The following is a 26,343-nucleotide window of genomic DNA, read 5'->3' as shown; positions in this document are numbered from 1 at the left end:
AAACCAAATCTTAAAGATACCTTCCCCCCCCTTCTTCAGCTTAACTTTACTCACAATTTTCTCTACCTCCTCCACCTAATGGCACAGAGAGGTGGGGAATGGGGGTTGCAGTCACTTCATCACACATTGTCTGTGCTGCTCCTTCCTTCTCAAAGGAAGGACTCCTCACATTTCCCCCACTCCAGCATGGGGCCCCTCTCATGGGAGACAGTCCTCTACAAACTTCTTCAGGGAGTTCTCCCCATGGGCTTCATAAACTGCTCCAGTGTAGGTCCCTTTCATGGGGTGCAGTCCTTCAGGAACAGACAGGTCCAGTGTGGGTCCCCCACAGGGTCCTGAGTCCTGTGAGAAAACCTGCTTCAGTGTGGGCTCCTACTCTCATGGGTAGACTTTTTGTTACATCAATGCTGGGATAGTACTGCCAACTAAAATTCACTAATTATAACCAAAGACTCTTGGACATATTATGAACAGTAGAAATGGATAATATGGCCCAAATACTACACTACTTCAATACCACAGTCTACAGGACACTTCTGAGACAAAAATGTTAAAAAAATATACCCATCTGAATGCAAGAAACAAAGTCCATTATTCTGGATGGATATCAGCTACTGCTTTGATACATGCCAGTAAAGGGCAGGAGGGTTTAGAAACAGAGTTAACAGGCTGTCCATGCTATCTGTAATCTTTAGGAAGCCATGAGCTTTCCAAAAGACCAATCAGTTAAGCTTTCAGAAGGGTTATTACAATACGCAGGTTAAAAGTTCAAGTTAAAAAGAAAAAGAGAAAAAAAGTAAAACCAGAAGCCTGTATGTTTTATCAAAAGGCTGAACAATTTGTTTCATTAAATAGAACCTGCAAAAGACAAATAAAGTCCCTTAATGTTAACATGCCACATGAACCATAGCAGCTACCTTTTACTTTCAGTTACCTGGGCAATAAGGCCAGAAATCCTGCATATTTTAACTTCATTTAGAGTTCAGGCCAAATGACAATTTACCCAGTGATAAAGAGAATGAGTGTGGTGGTCTCACATATCTTTGCAAAAGAATGAAAGAACCAACAGAGATGCTGGCCCTCTGCTTGTACCCTTACCGAGCCAAAGCTATCCAAAGCACCATCTCTACCTAAAAAAGGTAGGGTTTTTTAGCATACTTGGGTCAGAAAGAATTTTGTATTTGCACAGAGCAAAATGATAAAATAACCATTTAGTAAAATTTATTCATATGAGTATGAAAGCCATGAAGGATGTCTAAGCAACAAGTTTTCACTGACTGAATACTCTATTAGGTGGTGATAAAAAAAAGAGGCCATAATCACATATTTAAAAATACACCAAATACTTTTCCTGTTTACACAAATTGAAGCAGTGAAATGAGCTACAAACAGAGCATCATGATGCCCATGAACAATACAGGCACAAATAATCTTCAGTATATAGTTAGATCTGAATCTAGTATATCCCTTATATTCAATATTATTTTCCTACAGGACAAAGAACTCTGAAGTGACTTTTTGCATACTGTCAAGTGAATGATGTATTTCCATTCAGAATCATTATCTCTCTAGGATTTTATTATTATAATTTTTACTCCTGGCCTACTGCTAATCCCATTTCTTCAATCCTCTAGCAATTCGTCATATGAAGGATGAAGGCATAAACACACTTAGAGAACTGTGTTTCTATAGCAAATAAGGTGTTCTGTTTAGAATCAAGGTCAGTAGCAAGGCATTAAGATAAGGAAGTAACAGTTTAAGAGCAAAGTGTTCCACCATTCAATACATACTTTTTTCTAATATTTCCTTTTATCACCATATATCAAATGGTTACTCAGGCACTGTGTCTCTAAGAATGATTTAAACTATTTCCCATTCATGCAGAGGTTTAGAATTTACATACAACTGTTTGGGAAACAAAAAGTCTACCTCCACTGCTGTTTCCCCGGTAAAAGCAGGCATTTACATTTGTGCAGCTTTAATTAAAGTTTAGAAAAAGATAGTACACAGGAGATTAAACACCTTATCAAGAGTGAGTTTACAGCCTAAATGGAGTTGTTCAAGTGATTGAATAGGAAGATTATGGTAGGTTAGCCAGAAAGGTTAACAACTCAGACAAGCCAGCAAGCAAGGAACATGAATGGGATGCAACTTCCTTTCTGAAATGCTACAGGCTTTCAAAAGAAAAAAAGAGCAATCAAGCTTTACATGTCCAATAATTCCGCACAAATCTAAAGGAAATTCTTTACAGTGGTGTACAGTAGAAAGATAAGAGACCATGGACATAAATGAAAGTTACAAAGGTTCACACTAGTTAAATGCTCAGGGGACAGTCAGGCATTGAAACAACTTTCCCAGGCCCATACATTCTCCATTGTTTAAGACCAGACCCGGTGAACACCTAAGCACATTGCTATGACTTTGCTTGGAGAAAGATGTTGCCTTAGAAGACATCCTAAGAACCCTTTTATCTGAATTACTTTAGGATCTTAAGCTAATTAAACTCAGTTTTAGCCTATGCCAAGCCTTACAGTGGTAATTTTAAATAAACCTTTAACATAGCAGGTTGAAAATATATAAACTTTATAGAAAATAAAGTTGTTTTCAAATGTCAATGAAAGCAGCGTGGAACATATGTGAAGATTCATGTTCTCAAAAGCATACACCAACAACACACATAAGATGCCCCAAAATATTTATTCATTTATCTCTTAAAAAGTACATTACTCTTTAGAAAAAAAGCCTAAGAAATCTCAATACAGATTAAAGTATATCAAATCCTGCACATACTTAATTCTGATGTTTAAGGAAACATCAGTACCATCAAACCAAGCAAGATAAGACTTCTGAAGTCAGTAGCAATGAGGTACTGGGACAGAAGAAACCCTTAATACAAAGAGGTGCTTCAAAGCCTTTGAGCCAGGCAGAGCCAGAGTTCTAGAATGCATTCAAGAACCATGAAATCTCTCTAATCCTTTTGATCTTCATTTGCTGCCAAAAATGCATGAGTGTTATAACAAAGAAGCATCTCAGTATACAGTTACAAACTGGTAAGCCAATTCATCAGTTCAAAGTAGGCAAAAAAGCACAGCACTGTTCTAAAACTGAAAGAGAGAGAGTTTGGGGCAGGGGTTGACAGGCTAGCATGAACCAATTAAGCTATTTCCTTGAAGGCGTCTCTCCTTCCTCATGGTATTCAGAACCATCTCAATATAGAAGAAGAAAGAAGGAAGTTCATTATCACAGGACAGTAAGGTATGTACTTTTTGCACTCTTGGTAAAGTTTTCAGTGTTTAGTGCAGGAAAAAGTCACTGAATGTTTATTTCTGGATGTGCACACAGGTGAGTTTACCATAACTATGTGCCAGCAGTACAATTGTATCAATAATGTGTTTTATATGTAAAGTATTAGCTGAAAATATTCTGCCTTAAATGGCTGGAGATGCATTTTTGTTAGTATCTCCCCATGTCTTTCCCTTGTTAAATACAATAATTTAACCATCTTGGTTTTACTTAGTGGTAAAAGCCATCTATTCCACTCAGTCCTAGTGATCACAGTAGGAAAGATACCTCCCATCTGTCATTGGCCCCTTCAAGATTTCTAGGATGTTTCAGTCCAGGACAACTAGCAATGAGACAGACCCTCACATTGGGGGATAATAAATAGGGACAATTGTGCAGGTGAGAAGGCTAAAGTGGGACATTACTGGTGACAAAGGAAAAGTTTACTTTAAAGGTGCAAGTGTCTATTCAGCTAAAACCTTGACAAGTGAGTCCTATTTGGAATGTAGCATATCTCAGAGAAGCACTGAATGTTGTCTTTGTTCCTTTTTAGGAGTATAAACACTACCTTATGTTCTCAAGTAAGAAGACTAATCAGACTTAGATGCAGTCGCTGAAGCAAGTGGAATGATAATGCACAAGATACACAGTTTCATGCTAAACAAGAATATGTAAACACCCAAACGAGTCACCAATTCAGATAGTACCAGACACCCCATATGGATTGTCACAATGCAGCACCATAGCAGCATTTTGATTTAAGGAACAGTCTTGCTGCTCATTCCATCACATTTACTTAACAGTGGTAGCATTAGCAGCACTGTGATTTACTCTCTGCTTTCAGTGGGTCTAGGTCCAGTTTTGGTTTCCCCACATCATTCTCTTCATTAGGAAAGGTTTTGTAGTTGGCAAGGATGTTTTCCACCAAGAATCGAGCAGCTTCGTCTATGTTGATGTTGTCCTAAAGATGTTAAAAGCAAAGAATTCAGTGATTTTTTTGAAATAGTCACACGTTCCTATTAAAAAGCTGTCCAAAACGAAAAACTTCCCTTCAGTCTCATCAGCATGACACAAACAGTTTAGATGCATCAGGTCATTGCTCACACACTTTTTTTTTTTTTGAAAAAAAGTTACCAGAAAGGTTTGAGACAAAACTATTCACCCATATTACAAATTGAATACTGTGACTCTAATTCAGTAGGGAGTCAGGGATATAAATGTCACCTGCATATGGAAGACTCACAAATGCCAAAGTGCTTTTCTGCATCAGGACAGATCACAGGTAATTACACTGCATTGTCCATAGTGTTGTAAGGCCTTTGGGGGCCTTTTGCTGTTTTTGCTGCAGTTTGGATGCACTTATATATGTAAAAGGACCTCTTCTATGAGCCTCAAAGCCACAACTATTTTCAGGTGCTTCATCTACCCACTCTACATATTCTTATGCATGCTTTGAGAAGTACCTTCACATACACTCTAAAGAAGGTCTGTATGCAGAATACCTAGTGATGTGCTTTGTCAGGATATCCCAGTTACTGAGGGTCTAAGCTGGCCCTAATACCAAAGGGTCTTTGGCCACAGGTTTAATGTTGCCGGGCCACCTGTTACTTCACCACAGGGCTGCCATGTTTGGAACTGCTCATCTTTGGTTCTAAAGAAAATGCCAGCCCTGTACACTCTTCTGTTTCTCTAATTGTAGATCTAAACTCTACAAGAGCAAGGATGGATCGTAAGAACATTTGACCCATCACTACTGCACTTTACAAGCTTGTGATTGTCAGCCACAAACTGCTTTTGGCAGTTTACAGATAGGCACTTTTCTCTGCCCAGAGCAGAGAAGGATTCTCTTCATTTTTGTGTAAAGATGTCCATAAGATATTTCTATGAATACTTATACTGTCTGCAGTTCTTTCACTTTTAATATTCTTCCTACAGAGTGGGATCTGTATTACTGAAGACTAGACTGAAGTATCAGTTACAGCAGAAAGGCAAAAGCAAATTAACAAGGTATTGAAGTGAGCAGGACTTGAAACCATAAACTGATTTGGCATGCTCAGAAAACAAGAAAGCTGTCCTGCATTTTTGCTAAGCTCTTTTAATTACACCTCTTCTGCATCCTAAAGTCAATTCATAACTGAGCTATGACTTATTATCTCGATTTTCCTCTGCACCAAGAACCTTGTTTTATACCATCATGTCTTAAATGCCACCTAAAATGCAAGCTATCACTACACTTTCACATTAGGTTTTGTTCCAATGTTACTTGCATTTATTTTCACCCCATGATGAAGCTTATAAATAGCAGTTTTATGGGTAGATAAAGCTTCAGGGAAGACGTAACCCAAAGCAGAACCTTGGTATTCTTTTTGAGTATAGAGAGCCTTAAAAAATGAGTTTTTAGTTTTTAGATGAGTGAGTTTGCAAATATTTGTTCCAATGCAAACAGATTCTTAGCTAATTTAACTAGTTCTTTTCCCTGTGTATCGTTCCTTATTTCAAAGTGATCAAGAAGCAACTTTTTACTTTGTTTCCAATATTCTTCTTACAGACTTTTCTTTAAAAGAGTTGAAGCATCATTGTGTGACAGTTCAGCAGCAGCAGCTACAGAAAGTAGACAAGCCAAGGGAAAAGTGGGACCTTGAGGCTTAGCTTACTTTATAAGAGTTATCAGCCAGATCAGTAATCTGGTCTGTCAGCCACAGTCTTGATCTAGAGCAATCTTTCATTTTAAGAATCAGTTGAGCTTTAAGGAAATGCTGGATTTCATTTCTAACTAAGCTGCCGCAAGTTTCTCTCTGCATTGATAAGTCCACAGACTACAACTGTACAGTATATGAAATCCCTCAAAGTTAACTGTTTGAATAAAGCAGCTGTCTTTCTTAAATTGCTATACAGAACAATTTGTTTTGCATCCAGTTCAGTCTTGACATTGCCTGATAAAACAGAAAAGTGCTTTAGCAACGCTGTGGGTAGGTAGTAATAAGTGAGCAAACTTTACTTCAAGTCTTGCCATTTCCTACATACAACAGTGAAGACAGAAGTTATAATTCTAAAAACTGCACCTAAAGATTACCTGTATCTTTTAGATAGTTTGATCAGCGTTTAGTAGGGTTAAAATCTAAAGAATGACTCTAATTCTCATGCATGCAAGATGAAAAAACATATCAAACTCAGATAATCAAGATCTCCAGAAAGTTTTAAGGGTCTCTGAATTTTAGATTTTAATCTAAACCAAATATGCCCCATCTTCCTCAGGAGTGAAGCTAGCCTGCACAACACTTCAAACTTTTGCTGAACACTGGAGATTTGACTGTCACTTCCTATACATAATTTTATTTCCTACATGATTATATTCATCCATTCTTATGCCAATACTCAAGAGACTAAAAACATGTTTCTATTATGCTCACCTTGGCAGATGTTTCAAACCATCCAACAAAGCCACCTTCTCTGCAGAACTGGTCCATCTGAGAGGGATTCTGGCTGCCATCTTTCTTCTGGTCACACTTGTTTGCAAGAAGAACAGCAGGGATAGGGCTGCCATTGGGAAGTAGTACTTTACTGTCCAAATCATGCTTCCATTTTGAAACAGCCTCAAAAGTGGAGCCTCTTGTGACATCAAAGACCACAAAAGCACCAACTGCCTCTTTGTAGTATACTCTGGTCATATTTCCAAAGCGCTCCTGGCCTGAAAGAGAAGACAGTGATCAAGTATATTTATATTGAAGCATGAACTGTATTCAGTGTAAATGGACTACTGTACCAGCCTAATTCATAAGTTTGGCATTTAGGTCTAGTCATCTAGTTCATAAAACACTGCCCCTTTTATCCTATGTCATCATGGCTAGGCTTCGCGAACAAAGATTTAGGTATATGTAAGTTCATTGTAACAGCCATTATATATATTACACCTGACAAGTCAGGTGCTAAAGGTAGTTTGCAATCCCAACTACCACTTTGAATTTTTTTTAAACTTATTTGTTGAGTAGTGTTCTTTGAGAAGTAATGCCTAAAACACTACCAGCACAGCTATACACAAATCATTCTTTCATCAAAAAATATCAAGGTTTATATCCAAATCTAGTTACTTCAGCTACAGATTTAAGCAAACTCAGCCTTTTGCTGAAGGGTGAGCAACAAGGGTTTCTGCAAGCTTCAAGGCTAACAGCCTTCAAAGCATCTTCTGAAGAGGTCACCTATATTATAGATTTTTCCTTAGGGATGAGTTCAAAAGGAGCTAGCTTAACAGTTCTAGCTAAACCTGCTATCTTTTACTTCATCTTTTAAGCCTAAGATTTTCTCTGGATCATTTTCCAACTATAGAAATTCTACAGCAATCCCAGGATTTCAAACAAGATTATTGGAATAGTTAAAAGTACAATTAATCACAATGAAAATGCAGAAAAAAAAAATCAATCATCAGTGAGTAGAGTAAAAAAGCCTTTTCTTATTAAGAACAACTATTATAGTCAGTATACTTGAAATGTAGAATTAGAGTGTGCCAGTTCAGTTATTCTTCTGTTTGGGCAGTCAGGCCACGATGATATGTTTTTATACTTGAGTGTATAAAACTTGAGTGTCTATATACTTGAGAGTATACTTGAGTGTCAAGTCCTAGCATGTTGTTTTGGAAGTTTGGGCTACTAAAATAGCTTCCTGTTTTGTTTGGAAGAGTTCATTGGGAAAAGTAGTTCCTGCACTTTATGATGTAGGTTTACAGTATATCATGACTTCAGGTTTTACCACTTAGTGGATATGAGGTTTTGCAATACATAAAGTACGAACTGTATTTGGAAACCTAGTTGTCCTGTTTATAAATGTTCAAGTCCACCTTTGATTAGCAAGGGCAAACATACAAGGAGAACTGGGCGTTATCTTCTCATAAGGAGCCAGAAATTCAATAGGTGAAGGAACTTCACAAGGGATCCTGTTCAGCAGCATGCTTTCCTAGCTCAACTGTCTCTTTTTAATATCAGTACTTTGGTGTATGATTAGCTCATTCCCTACAGACATTTTCTGAAAAGGTTGCCTAAGCAGCTGTTAGAATTGCCTGAAAGCAGCAGCAGCTGCAGTAAATTTCCAGAGAACTATGAAGAAGCTGACTTGATTTCTGACTGTTCCCTTTAAAGTACGATGCTGCATAAAACAGCATCGGTAGATAGCATATTCTTCAGAATGGAAATGACACATGAATTACTTCACTACCAGCTAATTACTGCATATGAGAACAAGCAGCATCCAAGAGGCAAGCTCTGATCTTCCTATTCAAAGCTCAAGTTTTGAGGCAGAATTTATGCCATGGATTCTAAGGCCAGGCACCAAGACTGCATCTCTGAGACTATGACACTGGAAGAGCCACATTGCTAATACAAGTCTCCGAAAGAGTGTATACAAGTAACTCACTTTGTCTCCCTAGGTCTTTCCAGGCTGGACTCTTATGCCTAAAAGGTATTTCTAGTATAGCCTTACTGCAAACTGTTGTACCATGTGACCACAGTTTTCACAAATCAAATACCGTTAGCAAAGAGTTAGACCAGAAGGTTTTTACTACTTCTGGAGGCCAATTGTGTCCCTTCCAAAAAAGCTTTACCTTTCAATTGTGGGGATTTTGTTGTTTTGGGTTTTTTTTAATGTAGTTCTACACTCAAATTTAGTTATATAAGTTATATACACTGCATAGGGTACCGCATAAGCAATGAGGAGCTCCTTGTAAGCTGTCAGTCTAACCACCAGTTCCTGCCATTTGGGAACACTTCGGACTATGCTAAAGTGCTTGAGTCTTGTGTCCAATTCAAGTAGTATATCCCTTCACATCATAGGACAGATCCACAAAACAAACAAGTGTAATCTCAAGGTCTACAATGCTCTATACCAACTCAGTCTTCTACAGAAAGAGTTCTTCAGCCCTGAAATGGTGCAGAAATTAACACCACGTGCTGTTATTTACATGAGACTGAACATGAATCTGAAGCAGCAAGGGAAACAGTCTCATTAGTCCTCCCTAATGGAAGGCTGGGGGGCTTTCGATCTTTAATTAAGGCTGTAAGTTTTTCCAAAAACTTGCTGAACATTTACATAAGGAAATTAAGTTTAATTGACTAGTTGCAGAAAGGGTTGCTATACTGTTACTAGCAAGGAGTAGACCCAGCACAATCACTACATATGAAAAGTTATTTCAGAATAGCAGAAAAAGTTATCAGGCAGTTACCATTTCTCAGATAGCTGAGCATGCTGTAGGTAAACACGGCTGCAATCAGTTACCACAGTGAAGGACACCACCATTGACTGAATCCCTTCCCGCCTATTGCCCTCCCATCCAAAACAGTTTTAAAGAAACACAGCTAGCAAGGCAACCATACTAGCCTCCTGTAGCAATAACCTCTGCCAAAACATGCACAATAGTGCATTTAAGGTGTACAAAAGAGGTCAAATTAGTACAGCATTACATATAATCTTTCAAAGAAAAAAAGTTACAAAGTATAGCTCACAACCAAACTTGACAAAGTCCTAAACACCACCAAATGGCTTATCCTAGAGAAATACCAGGGGACCTAGCCTTTGCCAGAAACTCTGATCATCACTCAGGTAAGTTTTTCTATTCCATTTCCTAGAAAGTCCCAACATTTTACCATAGTCTGTCTTCCCCACCCACCTGGCCCAATGCTTTTACACACAATGAGCTGGAGAGCTGCACTAACCAAGGTTGCCTGGCAGGTGGTTCCTTGACACTGGTGACTTCTCATGCCCCAGTATCTCCCAGCCTATGTGAAGCTTCAACACCCTGCAACCATCAGCCAGATATGCTGTACCAGAGAGGCAACAACAGGTTTGCAGCAGAACTACCAATTCAGACCAACTGAATCCCATCATGGCCTCACCAGGAAAGGCCACTGCAAATGAGGTTGTGCTGCTAACTTGAAGACTCAGGAATTCTAGAATAATGCAGATGCCTTGTACAAGGTTAGCCTTATACAGTGGTTTTTCTCAATGCATAGTACGACAGCAGTTTTGGTAGGAATGCAAGCCTGCGGGGATGTTACTTTGTACTCTATAGCAACCACTTTAGAGACCATGGACTTCAGCTGTCCAGAACAATCATTTAAGTATTATTTCCAGCAGGCTTTATTGATAGAATTTAAAACTCTTATAGTACTCTCTTACAGTTTTAGATTTGGAAAAACATTAATACATATTTTTCTACAATTTTAATTTGAGTGAAAGTAGAAAACTTACATGCATTATCAGCATGAAAGTTTCTATCTTTACGTATAAGATTTAAGCTTTATGTTAGAAGGATTTAATATCTCCCTTAAACACACATAAGCTCAATATCATTGTATTTTTAGAGATAAATGCCTTTTAATAGGTCAAATACAGCCCAGTATGAGTGCTGCCTTTTCTAAAGTAACCCAAACTCCAAACCAGTTTATTACAGGCTGTTTTCACCTCTAGAATTCATTCACTAACAAGAAATCTGACCTGAATACTAGCTTACAACTGCTTTTCCATCGTGTCTGGAGGCCTAATGAGGATGGATATACTCTATTTCATAGAAAGAAGACAGAAACAAGAGGTAAGAGTTTTGTTTAGTAAAAGGTATATGGCATGAGGCAGGAAGAGAATTCCATTTCAGCTAAGAGGAATTTCTTTACAATCGTGTCACTACTGACAATGCACACGCTAAGCTTCTTGTAGGGGGATGAAGAGTATTCAAGACCGCCTTTTGAAAATTTAACAGGACTTTCAGGCAGAGCTTTTGTGAGTGCTTTTCTGCTTGCAAAAAAACCCAAAAAACTCATACAGAAAAAGCAAACTGTAGAACACACCACTCCTCCAAAGTCAAGTCTGATCATCATTCTCTTTGTTCTTAAAACTAAATGTCTCAATTTCTGCCATGCACAGTTAAGAGATTTGTCATGCCCCTTCCTATGTCCAGCAGGATGTTTGCTGTACTCATTTCACCATGTGTGACAATAGTCTTGAGCAATGCAGAAAGAGGATCATACCCCCAGAGAAGAAAAAGGCTAAAATTGATCAGATTAAACTAGACTTAGAATCTCCAGTGTGTATAAACTTGGAAAGAAGAGGGAAGGAAGAAAACTACTTGCTTACTACAACAGTATAGAAAGGACATCACAAGACCAACTATTTTGGTAGGTCTACTGCCTTGACATAAACCTGATGGTACCACAAAATATACTTTGTGTTTTAGGGATTCAGGTATAAATGAGGAGCTAAGCTATGGGACAGTCACAGGGATCAGAGGTTTTATTCAGAGGTGTGGAAGTGACTGCATGCTATGCAAAGTTTTGCATTCTCAACCACAAAATTTTCACATCTAAATGACTCTGCACATATTTTCACCATATTGTCCAGTAATTGCAACAACCTTAAGTGAAATACTTGCACAATGACATACACCAGGAACTAATACAGTTGCCTACAGCAACACTACAGGAATAAAGTTGAGTTTAGAACTGTATCAGAATTTGGGAGCTATTATTACTCTGCAGTTTACATTGTAATGGGGGATGAACTGTAAGTTAAAAACTACATGAAAAAAATATGGCCAGGTTTGAAGCTTTATCTTTGTCCCTTACTTCACAGCAAAAGATAAGTTACCACTGTAAAAGTCAAAAAGAGTGTCAACCTTGCCTTGAAGTGAGTGCATTTTAAAGAGTTTCTACAGCAATCTTTCCCAGTGTAAGAGAGAAAGAACAGTGTCCTATTTATTACAGAAGTGACTTATTGTGGCAGTTGTTTCCTATAGTTAATAAAATATACCCTACAATCATACCATTATTTCTGCTCTTAATTATTCCTACATGATGGGAATCAGGGCTAGAAAAAGCAATTTAAATGTAAAAGTGACTGTTCAACATGCACAATATTGAGTTTGTCAGGGTCCCTTCTCCCAAATTACTTACTATAACTGTAAATCTTAATATGTAGTTTATATGAACTCATAGAACTTATTCAAAGAGCATAAAAGGGCCTATCTAGAAGAAGCTTCCCCAGCTATTATTTTTGTTATGAAGGTGACTGTTGCTTTACCTCTGTCAATACCAACAGTATAACAAGAGTCCCCCTACCTTGTAAAAAAATCTAAGCTTAATCTTATCTGAAGCCACACAACTCAAAACAGAATTGTTTTAGTTGCATTTAAACTCTTAAAATATCTCATCCAGAATACCGATGGACAACTGGACAAAGTTCTTCAAAGTTCTTCTCTCGCAGATGTGCAAGATTCTAATAGTTTTAGAATCCTCCAGAAGCTGTTTCATTAATGAGGAAGAAAAAGATGACCAAGGGTTATAAAACCCTGAAAACTGGAAGAATTATGGAACAAATAGTTTTTTTTAATCGAAGTAACATTAGTTCAAGTCATCTTTAACAGGCTAATCAGCTTAATGGGTAGCCAGAGCTCAAAATATGATTTTAACAAGTTTGGCAGTTCCACATCAAATAATCTTAAACCACAGAGGTATAGTCTAGCCTATGTTCCCCCAAAGTCAATATACAACTACCTGAAGAGTTTTACTCCAAAGTTGTTTGCTGCTGTATTGACCACTGCAATGAAGTTTTGCATTTTTTTTCCTAGACCCCATAATACAGAGTTACCAAAAGTCTGATAAACAGTGAAAAGTCCTTAGTTTATAAATAAAGTCAAACAGCTCTCACCAATTTTATCCTTCAGAATACTGAAGACAAGAATTCAAATAGTTGAAAAGGCAGTTTAAGTTCAAAGAAGAAAGAAGGAATCTGCACACAAGAAAAGTTTTATTTATAAAACCAAAGCAAAACCCCCCAAAACTATCCAGCAATACTGCACTAGTAAAGAAAATAAACAGCAGATCTAGTGAACCAAATTCAGTTAGATCAAAATGCATAGAAGTATTATCCTGCTAGTGCATTTCACGTAACTATACACTGCAGTGAACAGGATGCTTATTAAGCTATAGTGACTTGTTGTAATAAACCATTTTTAGTCTGGACATACTTAAACATTCTCCTTCCATTGTGTGAGGGGTTCTCAGATCAGCTATTTACCATGACCACTAATAGTCACTCATACCAAAATTCAAGAAGGGTCACTAGAGACAATCAGACTAACTTTAATTTGACTGCCAAAACCATGGCTCTTAGGTCCTTGCTATCAACTACTCTGACCTTATTGGCCACACAGCATACAAGCACAGTGCTAGTATCTGGGCTTCAGTGCCAAACTCCACAAGTTAATATTTTCAGTCACTTTTCAGAACCATGAGACATTTGTGCTTTTATTCAACCTAGACAGTAAAAATAGCACAACTGAACAATAAGTGAAACACCTTTTCTTTTTTCCAGGAACAGCTAAGTGGCATTACCTCATTTACTATTCCAACTCTCAAATAATGTCATTCAGTGCAACTGATTTCAGCTAAAGCACCATCCAAAACAACTGGGCACACAGACCAATCATCTTGCTGAGTTAGAACCACCATCACTTTCAAAACTCACTTAAGTCCTTAGGAGCTACATGCAAGAAGAGACCACACTTTGGATGCTAGCTGGATGTCTGGCACAATACAGTAAATATCCAGAACTGCCCTGAGGATGCATCTCCTAGTTCTTCAAACATCTAATGTACATTTGAGCATCACCAGGATCAGGAGCTGACCAAGGTTCCTTTCTAGAGCAATAATAAACATGCTACTGGCAGGTTACCATTTCTGACAGCCTTCCTCCATCTTTCTGAACCAGCACATCTTGTCCCAGAACTTGTCTTACCTAATTAGATTGGATCTGTTATTCTGCAAGAAGTAGGTTAACCAAACCACTGTCAGTATTACCACTCATGTTCAACTGTGTCTACCTCCTTTTTCTCATGGATAGCAGCCATAGATTGAGAGTAGGCAGACTCCAAGACTGTCAGTCCTAGATGGCTCTCCACTCCTCACTCTTACCCATCTCAGCTATTAGTGCAAAGTTGCCATGTTAAAACCAGAGGTGTTGAACAACACATTTATCTAATGACATAGACAAAGGGATTGAATGCACCCTCAGCAAATGTGCAGATGCCACCAAGCTGAGTGGTGCTGTTGACACATCTGAAGGATGGGATGCCATTCAGTGGGACCTGGACAAGCTTGAGAAGTTGGCCAATGGGAATCTCATGAGGTTTAACTAGACCAAGTGCAAGGTGCTGCACCTTCATCAGGGCAACCCCCAGTATCAATACAGGCTGGGGGATGAACAGATCGAGAGCAGCCCTGGGGAGAAGGACTTGGGGGTGCTGGTGGAGGAGCCAGCAATGTGCACTTGCAGCCCAGAAAGCCAACTGTATTCTGGGCTGCACCAAAAGCAGTGGAGCCAGCAGGCTGAGGGAGGTAATTCTGGCCCTTTACTTTGCCCTTGTGATACCCTACATGGAGTATGGCATCCAACATCAAGAGCACTGAGACGGTAAGTGTTCAGAAGCTAGGCATCTGATTTCCACTATGAACTCTGACCACATCTATCATCCTAATAGCAAAAGCGTAACATTCTCTCTCACAAAGATAGAATGTCTTCCTCCAGCAATTGCACAGATCTTACAGGGAATTTTACAGCAAGACTGATAAACTTTTCATTGCTACCCATAGCCTTGGGCTAATCTAATGATTTAACTGTCCAAAGTGAGTTTAGCACCTTACTATCTTGTCTTTAAGAAGTTTAGAGGCAATACCCTGCACTTACAGTTCAATGGGTTTTGCCCAACATCAAGCATATAATATGCAGCAGTATGACAGTCGTATTTGTACAAGAAAGTTCCACCTATTTTGCTTGCATCTCTGCTAAACAGCAAGCAAGAGAGAAAGTCCCTGTTTAAGCACTAGATTTCCATCCCCAGAAGAGCAGAGTTCAACCAAACTAAATGATTTCTAACTAGCTGTCAAATGCAGCACCTATGGAACAATTCTCATTGCATTAGTATACAAAAAAAGTTGACTGTCCAATTAGTGCCGGTAACAACATGAATTCATACTTCCTACATTGCTTTAACAAGACTTGCCCAAACAAGTCATGGTCAGAGTTAAGCTATTTCCTGCCTGACACCTTCTAATCCATATCCTTTGGTGCACTGCCATGCAGCCAGAGCCGCACTGTGTACTGTGTACTTAATGGTGATGCTTCACGGCACTACAGCATTACAAAGGAGAACAATTCTAAAGTCAGTCTGTCTCAAGAACAACTTTATCACGAGATTTAAAAAATGTTAATCTCTAAAATGGTCAATGTGTCATGGCACATTGTGTGTGATTGGAATTTTGTATCAAATAGCTGCCACTTTACCCAGTACTCTAGTCAAGGAGCATTTAAAGAACAAGTTCCCATAAGCTGTTTGCAGTGAAATTCAGAGGCTACTTTTAAATCTATTATTTGAAAAGCTTCTAAAATCCATACAATAAGGAATATTGGTTTTCATTACCTGCTAATGTAAAAGACACTGCTACTGAAAGTTTGCCAGCCTTCTAAACAGAGTTCAGGCATTTATTTCTAAAAAAGTTCTATAAATCCCTGAAATTCCATCATTTTTCAAAATGTAATATAATCCCATTTATCCTTTTTCTGTGTTTCCATAGCCAGATGAGAACTTTGAACACTGAGCATTCTACCACAGGCTGCTTGAGAAGCATGCTGTGCTTTGTAGTCACTGGTTACTGCTCCTCATGTTAGATGTGCAAGAATTTCACAAGAGATATTCTGATGCTTTCATGGAAAAATATAAATAGAAATTCCCTTACTGCAAATCACTTCCTTCTAACATGGCATATCATGGTTGAACTTCTGAAGCAAGTATTTGGAGGGAACTGTTTACAGCAGACTACAAGAGCAAGGCAATGGTTACCACAGGAGTTCGTGGAAGATCTCTGACAGCTTGAGACTGAATCTCAGCGGCTGAAGGGAAGAATCTTGGGTTTTTTTACAGCATGCTGGAGCCTTTTCTGAAACCAGGCTCCTAGGATTATTTTCTCTCCTGTATTTCACAGGTAATCAGTTTATCCCTTTACAGCATTTGCAAGCTCATTGTACTCGTGGCTGTGCACTTCAGTAACACCCTGTCCTAGTGTGCATACAAAGAAAATCAAACTGGTAAGAGGCAAAGTGGAAATGTAAATAAGGTGAAGTACCAAGATTCTGAAGCTACAACACTGATGCAAGGAGAGTTGATAAAGCTTGATTTACATTCATGTAAACTCCATGCATTAAAAAAAGTATATATTCAATATTGTCTATACCAGTTTGTCTCTGAAGGATAATGTGTTTGACTTGTCAAACCAGCTTAATTTCTACTTGAGTCAGTATTACATGAAAGGCAAGAATTTAGCTAATACTTGCCTCAGAACAGCTTATGATCCACATAAGATAATTATTGCCACAAAGCTCTCTAGTTTGTTTTACAACTGAATACAAAAATTAGTTATGTTGTGTGATATATACTGTTTTCCCTCCTCTCTACTGTATTGCACATAAGAATTTAAGGTAGCCCCTCCACCATTTGAGTGGTACAAATGTGAGGTACATCCATCCATCCTTTATTCTCTGTATCAGAGTATTAGCAAAGCATTTTTATTGTGATCTTGTAAAAAGCACAAAGCTTCAGAACAACTGCTGTGACATGGACCTTTGCTATTTGGAAATAAGGCTGAAGCATCATCTATCCCATAGAGTTAGCTCAAGCACTAAGTTCCTTTTTCATCATTGACAGAAACTAAGAGTACCTGCATGACAAATACTCTGAACTTTCTTTTAAGCCTGCAATAGATCACATGGTCTTCTCAAAACACATCTTTAACCCCATTTCTTGTAGAACATGTAGAAAACCGTATGAGGAAATTCTAAGCTTATTTCCAAGACACTCAAAGAACATCTGTCTCAATTCTACCATTTAACTGTAAGTTAACTGAAAAGTCCTGCCTTGCATAATCAAAATTACCATACTAAACTACCTTACAACACCAACTTCACCACAGTAGCACTTCCCACACACTTATGGAATTCCATCAGCACACTGGCTTTAAGTTTAGCTCAAGACAACATACACAGTACTTGGAGTTCCTACATAGCATAGTACTAAGCAAAAGAACCTTCACTGATATGATTTGGTACCCCACTGATAAAACACAAATAGCCCTTCATCAGCAAGACCAATAACTATACCTCGCTTGAGAGCATTTAATTAAAAGTGCACCTAAACAGAGGAATTCCTGAAAAAGAAAACATCCAGAATTTGTTTGTATTCAAGGATGTCTAAAAGCTGGAAACAGACCAATAAACCCCAAGTTTAAACATGTTCAGCATTTATTTGGATACTTTGCTGTAGAGCTCCAAGCAGAGCCAGTCATTCTCAACTGATTTCTCATAACCCTAATCCAGCTATTCCAGAAGAGCCATAAGAAAGGACACCCACACAAGATTTCCCACAGAGGGGTGGTTTCTAGATGGAAACATTCAGTACACCTTCAGTTCTGTTTCTTGCCTCTACTGCTTCTATGTCAGTGTTCAAAATCTTTCAACATGATCAGGCCTTCTACTTCCCCTCTTCAAACTTCATCTGCTAGTCTTGCATGTTTCCAGCCAACACCATCTTTACATAAATTTTCTCTTATGAGATTTATATTTAAACATGTGTGAACAGGAAGCATTCAGAAATTAAGTCACAAGTCTTTCACGTCTTCTTCATGAGTCTGTAGACAGTCACATAAAAGGTTCTCCAACCCTGACTAGGAGTTTTTTGACCTGCATCATCTGCTAGCAAAATGATAGCACTCCCATCTCCACATGAAGGCAGCTGCATCTGGAACCTTCATCACCATATAAACTAGGAAATAACCTCAGAGAAAACCTACCAGTTTCTGAAAAAGGTTGGAGCTCCAAGTTCCATATACATTTCTCATGCAGTTATCTATGTGCAGGTTTTTCACTCATAACATATCTTTATAAGTGAGGAAAAGCTCCCCCACAGCTGGGGCCAGGTTATGCGTGGATTGTCCTGCCTCCACCCTATGCTCACTTGTGCTAGGCACACAGCTAAGCAATTTTTTTCATGGTTTCTTTGCAGGAGTTGCCATTTTAATCCCTTCAAAATGTGTTGCGGGTAAGGACAAGTTGTTACAAGAATACCTTGACTACCTTCAGAGACTGCTGCCTCCAAGCTCTTCATACTTGAGAGAGACTCCTCTGCAAAGCAATTGAAGAGTATATGTCTCTATGGCACAGAGCTGTGTATGGATATGAAATGGCAGAAGTTTTCTGGTTGCTCCCTATAGACTTTCGGGGATGCATTAATGTCACTTAAGGCTTATTTTAGACCTTACCTAAAAAATAAGTTAAATCAGTCCATAATTCAACAAACAAGTTAATGACCTGGTACATAGAAGCAACTTGGCAGCCTTATGACATGCCAGTGGCACAAAAGCAGACAGAGAATAACTGGAATATAGAGCTGCTTGAAACTAAGGGTTTTCACATGGAGGTACACTATCTCACATACTGGGACAGACTGAATGCCTTTGAAAGTCAACCACATCCATGGTTTCCTGAACTCTTTCCCATTTCTCATGGCTTCCTATAGATAAGAGCAAGTAAACTTTCTAAATAAATTAGAAGTTTAACATCAACTCACATATCTAACTCATTTGTGAGTGTTAGAAAAGATGGGTTCTTTCAGCTCTTCTTCAACTTAGTATTCAGCCAAAATACTTTGTCTGATTTCTCCATCCTCTTGGGGACTGGTATATACCTTTAGTTAGAGTTCAGATCTTCTCAAGGAGACAAACAAGGTTTTAGTAACAAATTTGCATGCTACAAGTCTTATCATTCAACTCCTGAAAGCATGTAGAGCAAATTTAGACCACCAAACTACAGTAACTCCTCTTCTGTTTGGCCTATTTCATAGCCACACTCTTCCACTTAAAGCATTACTTCATTTTAAATAAATATTTTTACAAGGAAATTCTAATACAGTCCTGGAAGAAGGATGCTATTACACTGAAGTTAATTCAGAATTGCTTAGTTAAAGCTTTAAAATCAAATTTGTCTACCAGTTGCCGTTAGTGGCATCCTTCATGAGAAGCCACGCTCAAGTGGTCATCTATGATCTTTACCACTCCTGCCATCCAGAAATTTGCATGTTTGTACAGGCTGATGTGAGTGACAGTGATAGTCAATGTGATCATAAAGCAGCAGCTAATGCTACTCAGTTGCTGGTTTCATTAGATCAGATCAAAAGTTTCTATGATATAGAAAATGCTTAAAGTGTTCTCTCAGTATCATCTAAGTTTCATCAATAGGCTAGATACACCTCCTGACCACATTGTGGTCAGTGCAGTATACTCATTAACACAGCATGTTTGTCAAGTAGCAATCTCTAGTGTATTGAAACAGACTATAAAAGAGTTTCCATATCATTAGGATTTCTTTGTTTTGCATCTCTTTACCACAGTGACTCATTCCTATGTCCTATTTATTTTGCCAATCATTTATGCCCTTTGATCAAGGCAGTTAACCTGTTTCTAACACTTTCAGAATTTATCCAGAAAGAGAAACTGATCACTACTTCACACATCAAGATTTAAATAAATAAATAAATAAATAAATATAACAACCAAACAAAACACCCAGGAGTAATGCCTAAGGGCAGCTAAGGTTTAGAAGCTTTACTCCTGTATGAACAGGCATGTAATCTATCCAGCTTTTTTCAGAATACTTCATGCCAAGTAGTATGAAGTACCAACATAATTTGACAGTGACTGATCAGTCTTACTCCCAAGCTTTTTCATGTCCATTATTCAAGGTTACAATTGGTGTCTAAAACTAAAATGCATAACTCTGAAATACATAGGTCTATGTAAAACAGTACTCTTCCTCTCCCTTCATCACTTCACATTCCCTCCCTTTTGATGCTGCTGCAAAAATTTGCATTCTTTTGTACCTTACAACAAGGCGGCTATTTTCAGAAAAAAAAAATAACATAGGCAGTGTACCATTGTCATGCTCCATTTGATAGAATTATCTTATCACTAAAAAAAAAAAAACACCAAAAACTAAAACAAATCCTCAGCTAGTACAAGAATTTCAAGTCACCCAGGAACCTGCTGCATTGCAATACACAGCACAACATAGCACAGTATCTGCATTATGGTCTTAAGTTGATGAATGAACTAGATGGTCAGTTCTTGGCATTGACTTAAGTACAAAACCTTAGACTGCTGCATCCAGGTCTTTAAGGAGACCTTTTTATGATGAACTGTTATGTACACTGATCTAGCGAAAAATAAGCATCATCAATCATAGAATTGACCGTGTTGGAAAAGACCTCCGAGATCATCAAGTCCAACCTTGATCCAACACCACCGTGGTTACTAGACCATGGCACTAAGTGCCAAATCCAGCCTCATCCCTCCAGGGATGGTGAATCCACCACCTCCCTGGGCAGCCCATTCCAATGCCTGATTACCCTCTCTGTAAAAAATTTCTTCCTAATACCCAACATAAACCTCCTCTGGCACAGCTTTAAGACCATGCCCTCTTGTCCTAATGCTGGTTGCCTGGGAGAAAAGATTGACACCCATCTGGCTACAACTTCCTTTCAGGTAGTTGTAGAGAATGATGAGGTCTCCCCTGAGCCTTCTCCAGGCTAAACAACCCCAGCTCCCTCAGCCTCTCCTCACAGGACTTGTGCTCCAGTCCCTTCACCAGCCTTGTTGCTCTTCTCTGGACCTGCTCCAGCACCTCAATATCCTTCCTGAACTGAGGGGCCCAGAACTGGACACAGCACTCCAGGTGTGGCCTCACCAGTGCTGAGTACAGGGGAAGAATCACTTCCCTGGTCCTGCTGGCCACACTGTTCCTGGTCCAGGCCAGGATGCCATTGGCCTTCTTGGCCATCTGGGCACACTGCTGGCTCACGTAATCTCTCTTTCTATGCATAAGGGTTAGATTTTAATTCAGAAGCCTTTCTAAATGCATCAAAATCAATTCAGCACCATATTGCTTGCAGGGAAGTCACATGTAACATTACTTACCATAAGATTCAGATCTCTTCAAGAGATCTAAAGCTGTTTGTCTGCACACACCAAAAGACAAAATTATCTACGTGAGCTGTTGAAAGCCAGAAGACAGCTGGGCTGACGAGTTAAAAGGGAATGACTATCACATGCTCAGGCACTGTGCTACACACTTCAATAAAGTGCTTTAGAGAATATGTTCTATGACTATATAGAAGCCATCTTCAACTTGGTTTTTTAACTAATAACTTCAATATAAATCTGCTGACATCTTCAGGTATTTGGAAATATTCCTGACTGTGTACATAAACAACTTCAGAACACAATCCCAGGCTGAGGACTTCAACAGTTTTAAGACCATCAAATAACTCATATGGATATTAAGACACTCTTTATTTTAATTATTAACTCTGAGATGTCAAGTGCTATAGTAGTCCAAATTGTCACTCTCACGCTGGCTAAGCACATGCCAATCAAAAATGATTAAGTCTAAGATTACTTCCCTTCTTGGTCTTATTTTTTTTATTGGGGGAAGAACCCTCAGCCCCTTGAAAACAGAATAGCCTGAACTACCAGATTAGACTAAGAGTTTGGAGTGCAAATTGCAGAACAGTTGTATCTTCCCATTTTTGCTAGGGAAAGACTAGCCAGGGGTTTCATACAAAAGTACTATGAAATAAGAAAAATATTTCAGTGACAGGAAAAAATTTAATTCTTAAATCTATCAAATATTAGCACAAGCTTCCAGGGATTAATTAGAAGCTCTTAACTCAGTCTTTACCTATAAGTTTCAAAAACACGCTAAGGGCAATAATCAAGAGTGAAAAATACTGTCTTCTGGATCTTGAAATTAACATATGGATATATTGATGTAACAAAGAACCTATTTACATTTTGGGAAGTTCTAAGTTACAGCTAAGTTTCTGCCTATCCTGTTGAAATGGGTTGCTTTGGAAAAACATACAGCCTGCCCCAGGCTCAGTGATTAAGGACTGAAAAGAAGTCAAATGCAAGCATGGCAGCCTGCCAAACCCCAGGATCCTGATAGCCTCCCTTCTCCTATCTTTGGAACCCCAGACTTGCTAAAATATACCCAGGGGATTGCAGCAGCTTGTACTGATACTGTTAATTGATTTACAGAAAGTTAAAGGAACACATCAGAAGAGAAAGCTTGCCAACATTTTACATGCTCTTCAAAACAGCAATTACAAAATATTTTCATTGGCCTTACAGGCCAGCAGCAGAAAGATACATGGGGTGTTTCGGCATATGGCATTAAGAAGCAGGCTTTTTAGTCTGAGGAATCACATTTGTAGTGTTTTAGAGCAGAAAGAAGAGAAGCTGATGTACAGCTGGTCTGCCACAGGGCTACAGCAGCCACACATTACACTTCCTAATTTCTGAGTTTCCAGCAATAAGGCACAGAGTTAATGGAAACAGTAACTACCAGGTTTTCTTCCTTGTGTCTTCCAGTAGCATAAGTTTAAACACCAGGATTTGAAATACATTTTCATATCCAAAATTGGATATATTCTGAACATGGCAGACACGGATGAAGAGAGCTGCAGGTTCATATCTGGGCTGCACACAAAACCAGAAATACAATACCAATCAAGGTGATTAAGGAGCTGACAGGACAGACTTCTTACAAGGCCACAGCAAAACAGAGATTGTTCTATGGCATTTAACACTGCAGCATAAGAAAAGTTAACCATGGTAAGTATACAGTTGGAATCTTTGAAATAGAGGTGTTAAATAACAGTTTTGAACTAGAGGAAAGGAATGATGCACAGTTTGCACAAGTGAGCAGGGCTTTTCTGCTTCCACATGCTCAAAGTACCTTCCTAATACACAAACTCGTTATTTGAATGTAGAGCTAAGCATAACAGAAGTTCCATTCCCTCACTCCACGTTTCAGGGACATAAGTTACTTTTAAATCAAGGAGGTGGCTCCAAACACACAAAGTTTAGCATACTTCTTTTGAGGACAATTTTAGCTATTTGAGTTACCTTTAACCTGTAAAGCATGCTTACTAAACATAACCTACTTGGAAAAGATATTTATTTCTTCTAGATGCATTACAGAGCCTTAACCATGAATTGATTTTAGCAGTAGCTGTAACCAAGGCCACTAGCGCCCAGACAAGCAGGTCAGGAAGAGCAATACGAGCAGGAACCCTCCGGGAGCTGTGGATCCGGCAGTCAGAGCAAAGCAGCTGCTTGAGGACTGCTACAAAACCCCGGGCCAAGCCAAGAGCCCCACAAAGTCAGTTAACATCAGCACACAGAGCTGCTAAAAAGCCAAAAACTTCACTCCCACGTCAAGACCTCCCTCTACTTATGCCTCAAGGCAGGCAAGAGAGGTTGCATGTAACAGGGGGAAGGAGAAAAACAAGAAAGCAGATTTCACTGTCAAAATACACTTCCGTCCGCAGAGGCCGTGACTCGGGGCCCCAGTAGACAGGTTCACAGCACCCTCGGGGCTCACCCTGCCGGGAGAAGCCCGCCTCGTCCCGTACCTGCTATATCCCAGAGCTGCAACCGCACCAGGGTCTTGCTGTCCCAATTGATGACTTTGAGCGCGAAATCCACGCCGATAGTGGCCCGGTAGTGCTGGGAGAAGAGCTGGTGCACGTACCGCTTGATAATGCTGGTTTTCCCCACGCCCAGCTCCCCGATCACCAGCACCTTGAAGAGGTGCTCCCGACACTCCGGCACGCCGGAGCCCGCTCCTTCCCCGCCGGCCATCCTCGGCCCTCCCTCCCGTGGAGTGCGGTGGAGAGGCCGGGCTGCCGCGGCCGCGACTCTCCCGCTTCTAAACTTTCCCAGCTAGCAACTTTCCTCCAACTTTCTCCAGCCGGCTCCCTGCAGGGCCGGCCCTCCCCAGGCGGGGAAAGACAGAGCAGGACAGAGGGAGGAAGGGAGAAAGGAACCCCAGCCACCACCTGACTGCAGTCACAGGACGCGGAAACTCCGCGGGCTTATACCAGCCCGGGGGAGGGCGGTGGGGAGGGGCAGGGGGCGGACCTGGCCCGCCCCGCCGCTCCGGGATGCCGGGTGGGAATCGGGGCACAGCCAGGAGCAGGCTTGTGTGTATCCCAGAAGCTGCCTCGGCTCCACGTCCGCCAGAGCGGGCGGGATGGGCTGGAAGCACTCGGGGAGAGCGGAGCGGGGTCGCGGCCGTAGCGGCCGTAGCGGGAGCTGAGCCTCGAAAGAGGGCTCGGACCAGGGAAGTTTCAGCTCCCCACCGGTGCCATCCTCTGCCCCCTTCTAGTGGTGGTGGCAGCGAAGTTTTCTCCCGATGAAGTCTCTGGAAACACTCGGGTTTTCTCCCCAGCATTCGGCAAAGCGTGTCACGACAGAGAGGGCTTTATCAGGATGCGTGGCAAGTGGAGAGTTCCAGTGACCCATGCTGGCACCCCGTCGCCTCTCCGTTACCAGAACCAGAAGCCGGCTAGGGGCCCTGTGGCTGCAGGGTGTTGCACCCCAGCCACCTCCCTGAGCTCACAGGCCCTGCAGTAAGGCCTGGGACTGGGCATGGGAAGGGTGGTGCTGAACTCGCCCTGTGCAAACAGGCAGCAGTGACGTAGCGTTGTGCACTCGGGCAACCAGGTACAAATCACCTGCTCATCTGCAGGACTCCTATTAAACCCATTAAACACCTACAGCTAAAATTGTTCCCCTCCAGTTCCTAAACTGATCTAGTAAAATACTTTTTATCACTCTCTGGTTGTTTTAAAAATTATACCAGATAGTCATAGAATCACAGAATGGCCTGGGTTGGAAGGGACCTTAAAGATCACCTCATTCCAACCCCACCACCATGGGCAGGCACACGTTCCAGTAGACTAGGTTGCTCAAAGCCCCATCCCAGCTGGCCTTGAACACTTCCAGGGATGGGGTATCCACAGCTTCTCTGAAACAGACACATAGTTAGAACCCAAAATAAAATAAGTTTCCAGTCCTTAGGACTATGCAGTACCATGTATGCAGATTGTAGGTGCCAGGAAAAAAATATCTTTACTAACATACTCTCCAAATGAAACACACAACCCTAGCTGTTTGTGCTTGCAATAAAAGGATGAAGTTGTGTGGCTAAGTGGCATTGTCTCCATGCTGTAATATTTGTTTATCATATAAATACTTTAACAGAACTATTTTGTGCTGGAGAACAATGACAGCCACTCCAAAATGGAAATATTATGTGGTTGTCTGGACAGCATGTGTGCACACAGGCTGGAAAGCCAAGCAAAGATCCGACTAACGGTGAAGTAATGCCTCCAGGTGGAAAGAAAGAAGTGGTTAAAATATATGGTAACTAATCTGTCAAACAATCATCAGTTACTTCTGATACTACAGCAATTTATTCCATATGCTAATTTCTTTGCTATGCTTTAAATCAATGGCTTCAGTAAAATGATCCAAACTTCTTCAGGTGGCTTGGAGAATACTTACTTCCATGTCATACAAAGATGGTGTATACAATGTAGATGGGAGTGGATGAAGATAATAGCTGTTTGGCAAAATAAGGCAAAATAGCTAGCACTCTTGGAGAAAAATTGTGTTTAGTGATTTTGGTTTAATTTTGTTAATTTAAATTGCTATGCTATATTAACTTCATGATAATTGTTCCAAGTAGTGTTTACTTTCCCAGCAGTAATGACATCAGAATATAAGCTAGGAAAAGTCTGTAACTCAGTTTTTTTATTTTTTTTTTTATGGAGGGTGGCAATGGTAACACAGGTTCCTGTCAAGAAATGAGACAAAAAAGAGACATTGTCACTAACTGAGAGGTTGAAGATAAATATGAGACTGTTATTTTATATTAGACTGTATATTAGAAAGTGATACTTTAACCACTATGCACTTTGGTAAACCTCTCTAACTGTGTTTAGACTGATGTCTGTTGGTTTGTGCACTGTGGTCCATTCAGACAGGGGATTTGTCTGGCATGCACTGAAGATCTCTGCCCAGACCAGTGCCAAAGTTTCACTCTTCTTGCAAAAAACAAGGAGGGATGGAATTGTCA

At 39.9% G+C, this 26,343-nt stretch overlaps 1 protein-coding gene and 1 long non-coding RNA gene across 2 annotated transcripts; one reads left to right on the top strand and one right to left on the bottom strand.

Moving 5' to 3' along the window:
* Nucleotides 1-2,678: 2,678 nt before the first annotated feature.
* RAB32 (RAB32, member RAS oncogene family) lies at nt 2,679-24,278 on the bottom strand. The gene is made up of 3 exons (XM_051811300.1): nt 23,834-24,278; nt 6,693-6,970; nt 2,679-4,243 (listed from the first exon to the last, which is right to left on the bottom strand). The coding sequence occupies exons 1-3, from the start codon at nt 24,060-24,062 to the stop codon at nt 4,094-4,096; spliced, it is 657 nt and encodes a 218-aa protein (XP_051667260.1). The 5' UTR covers nt 24,063-24,278; the 3' UTR covers nt 2,679-4,093.
* LOC127481710 (uncharacterized) lies at nt 4,426-13,945 on the top strand. The gene is made up of 3 exons (XR_007908297.1): nt 4,426-5,289; nt 10,735-10,855; nt 13,630-13,945. It is a non-coding gene; the product is annotated as an uncharacterized LOC127481710 (long non-coding RNA).
* Nucleotides 24,279-26,343: the final 2,065 nt, after the last annotated feature.

Source organism: Manacus candei, unplaced genomic scaffold (assembly GCF_025592945.1).
Source record: "Manacus candei isolate 608988 ecotype Guabito, Panama unplaced genomic scaffold, ASM2559294v1 h1tg000081l, whole genome shotgun sequence".
NCBI classification, from domain to species: domain Eukaryota; kingdom Metazoa; phylum Chordata; class Aves; order Passeriformes; family Pipridae; genus Manacus; species Manacus candei.
The sequence above is the reverse complement of the archived record's forward strand: the minus strand, read 5'-3'. Positions and strand labels throughout refer to the sequence as shown.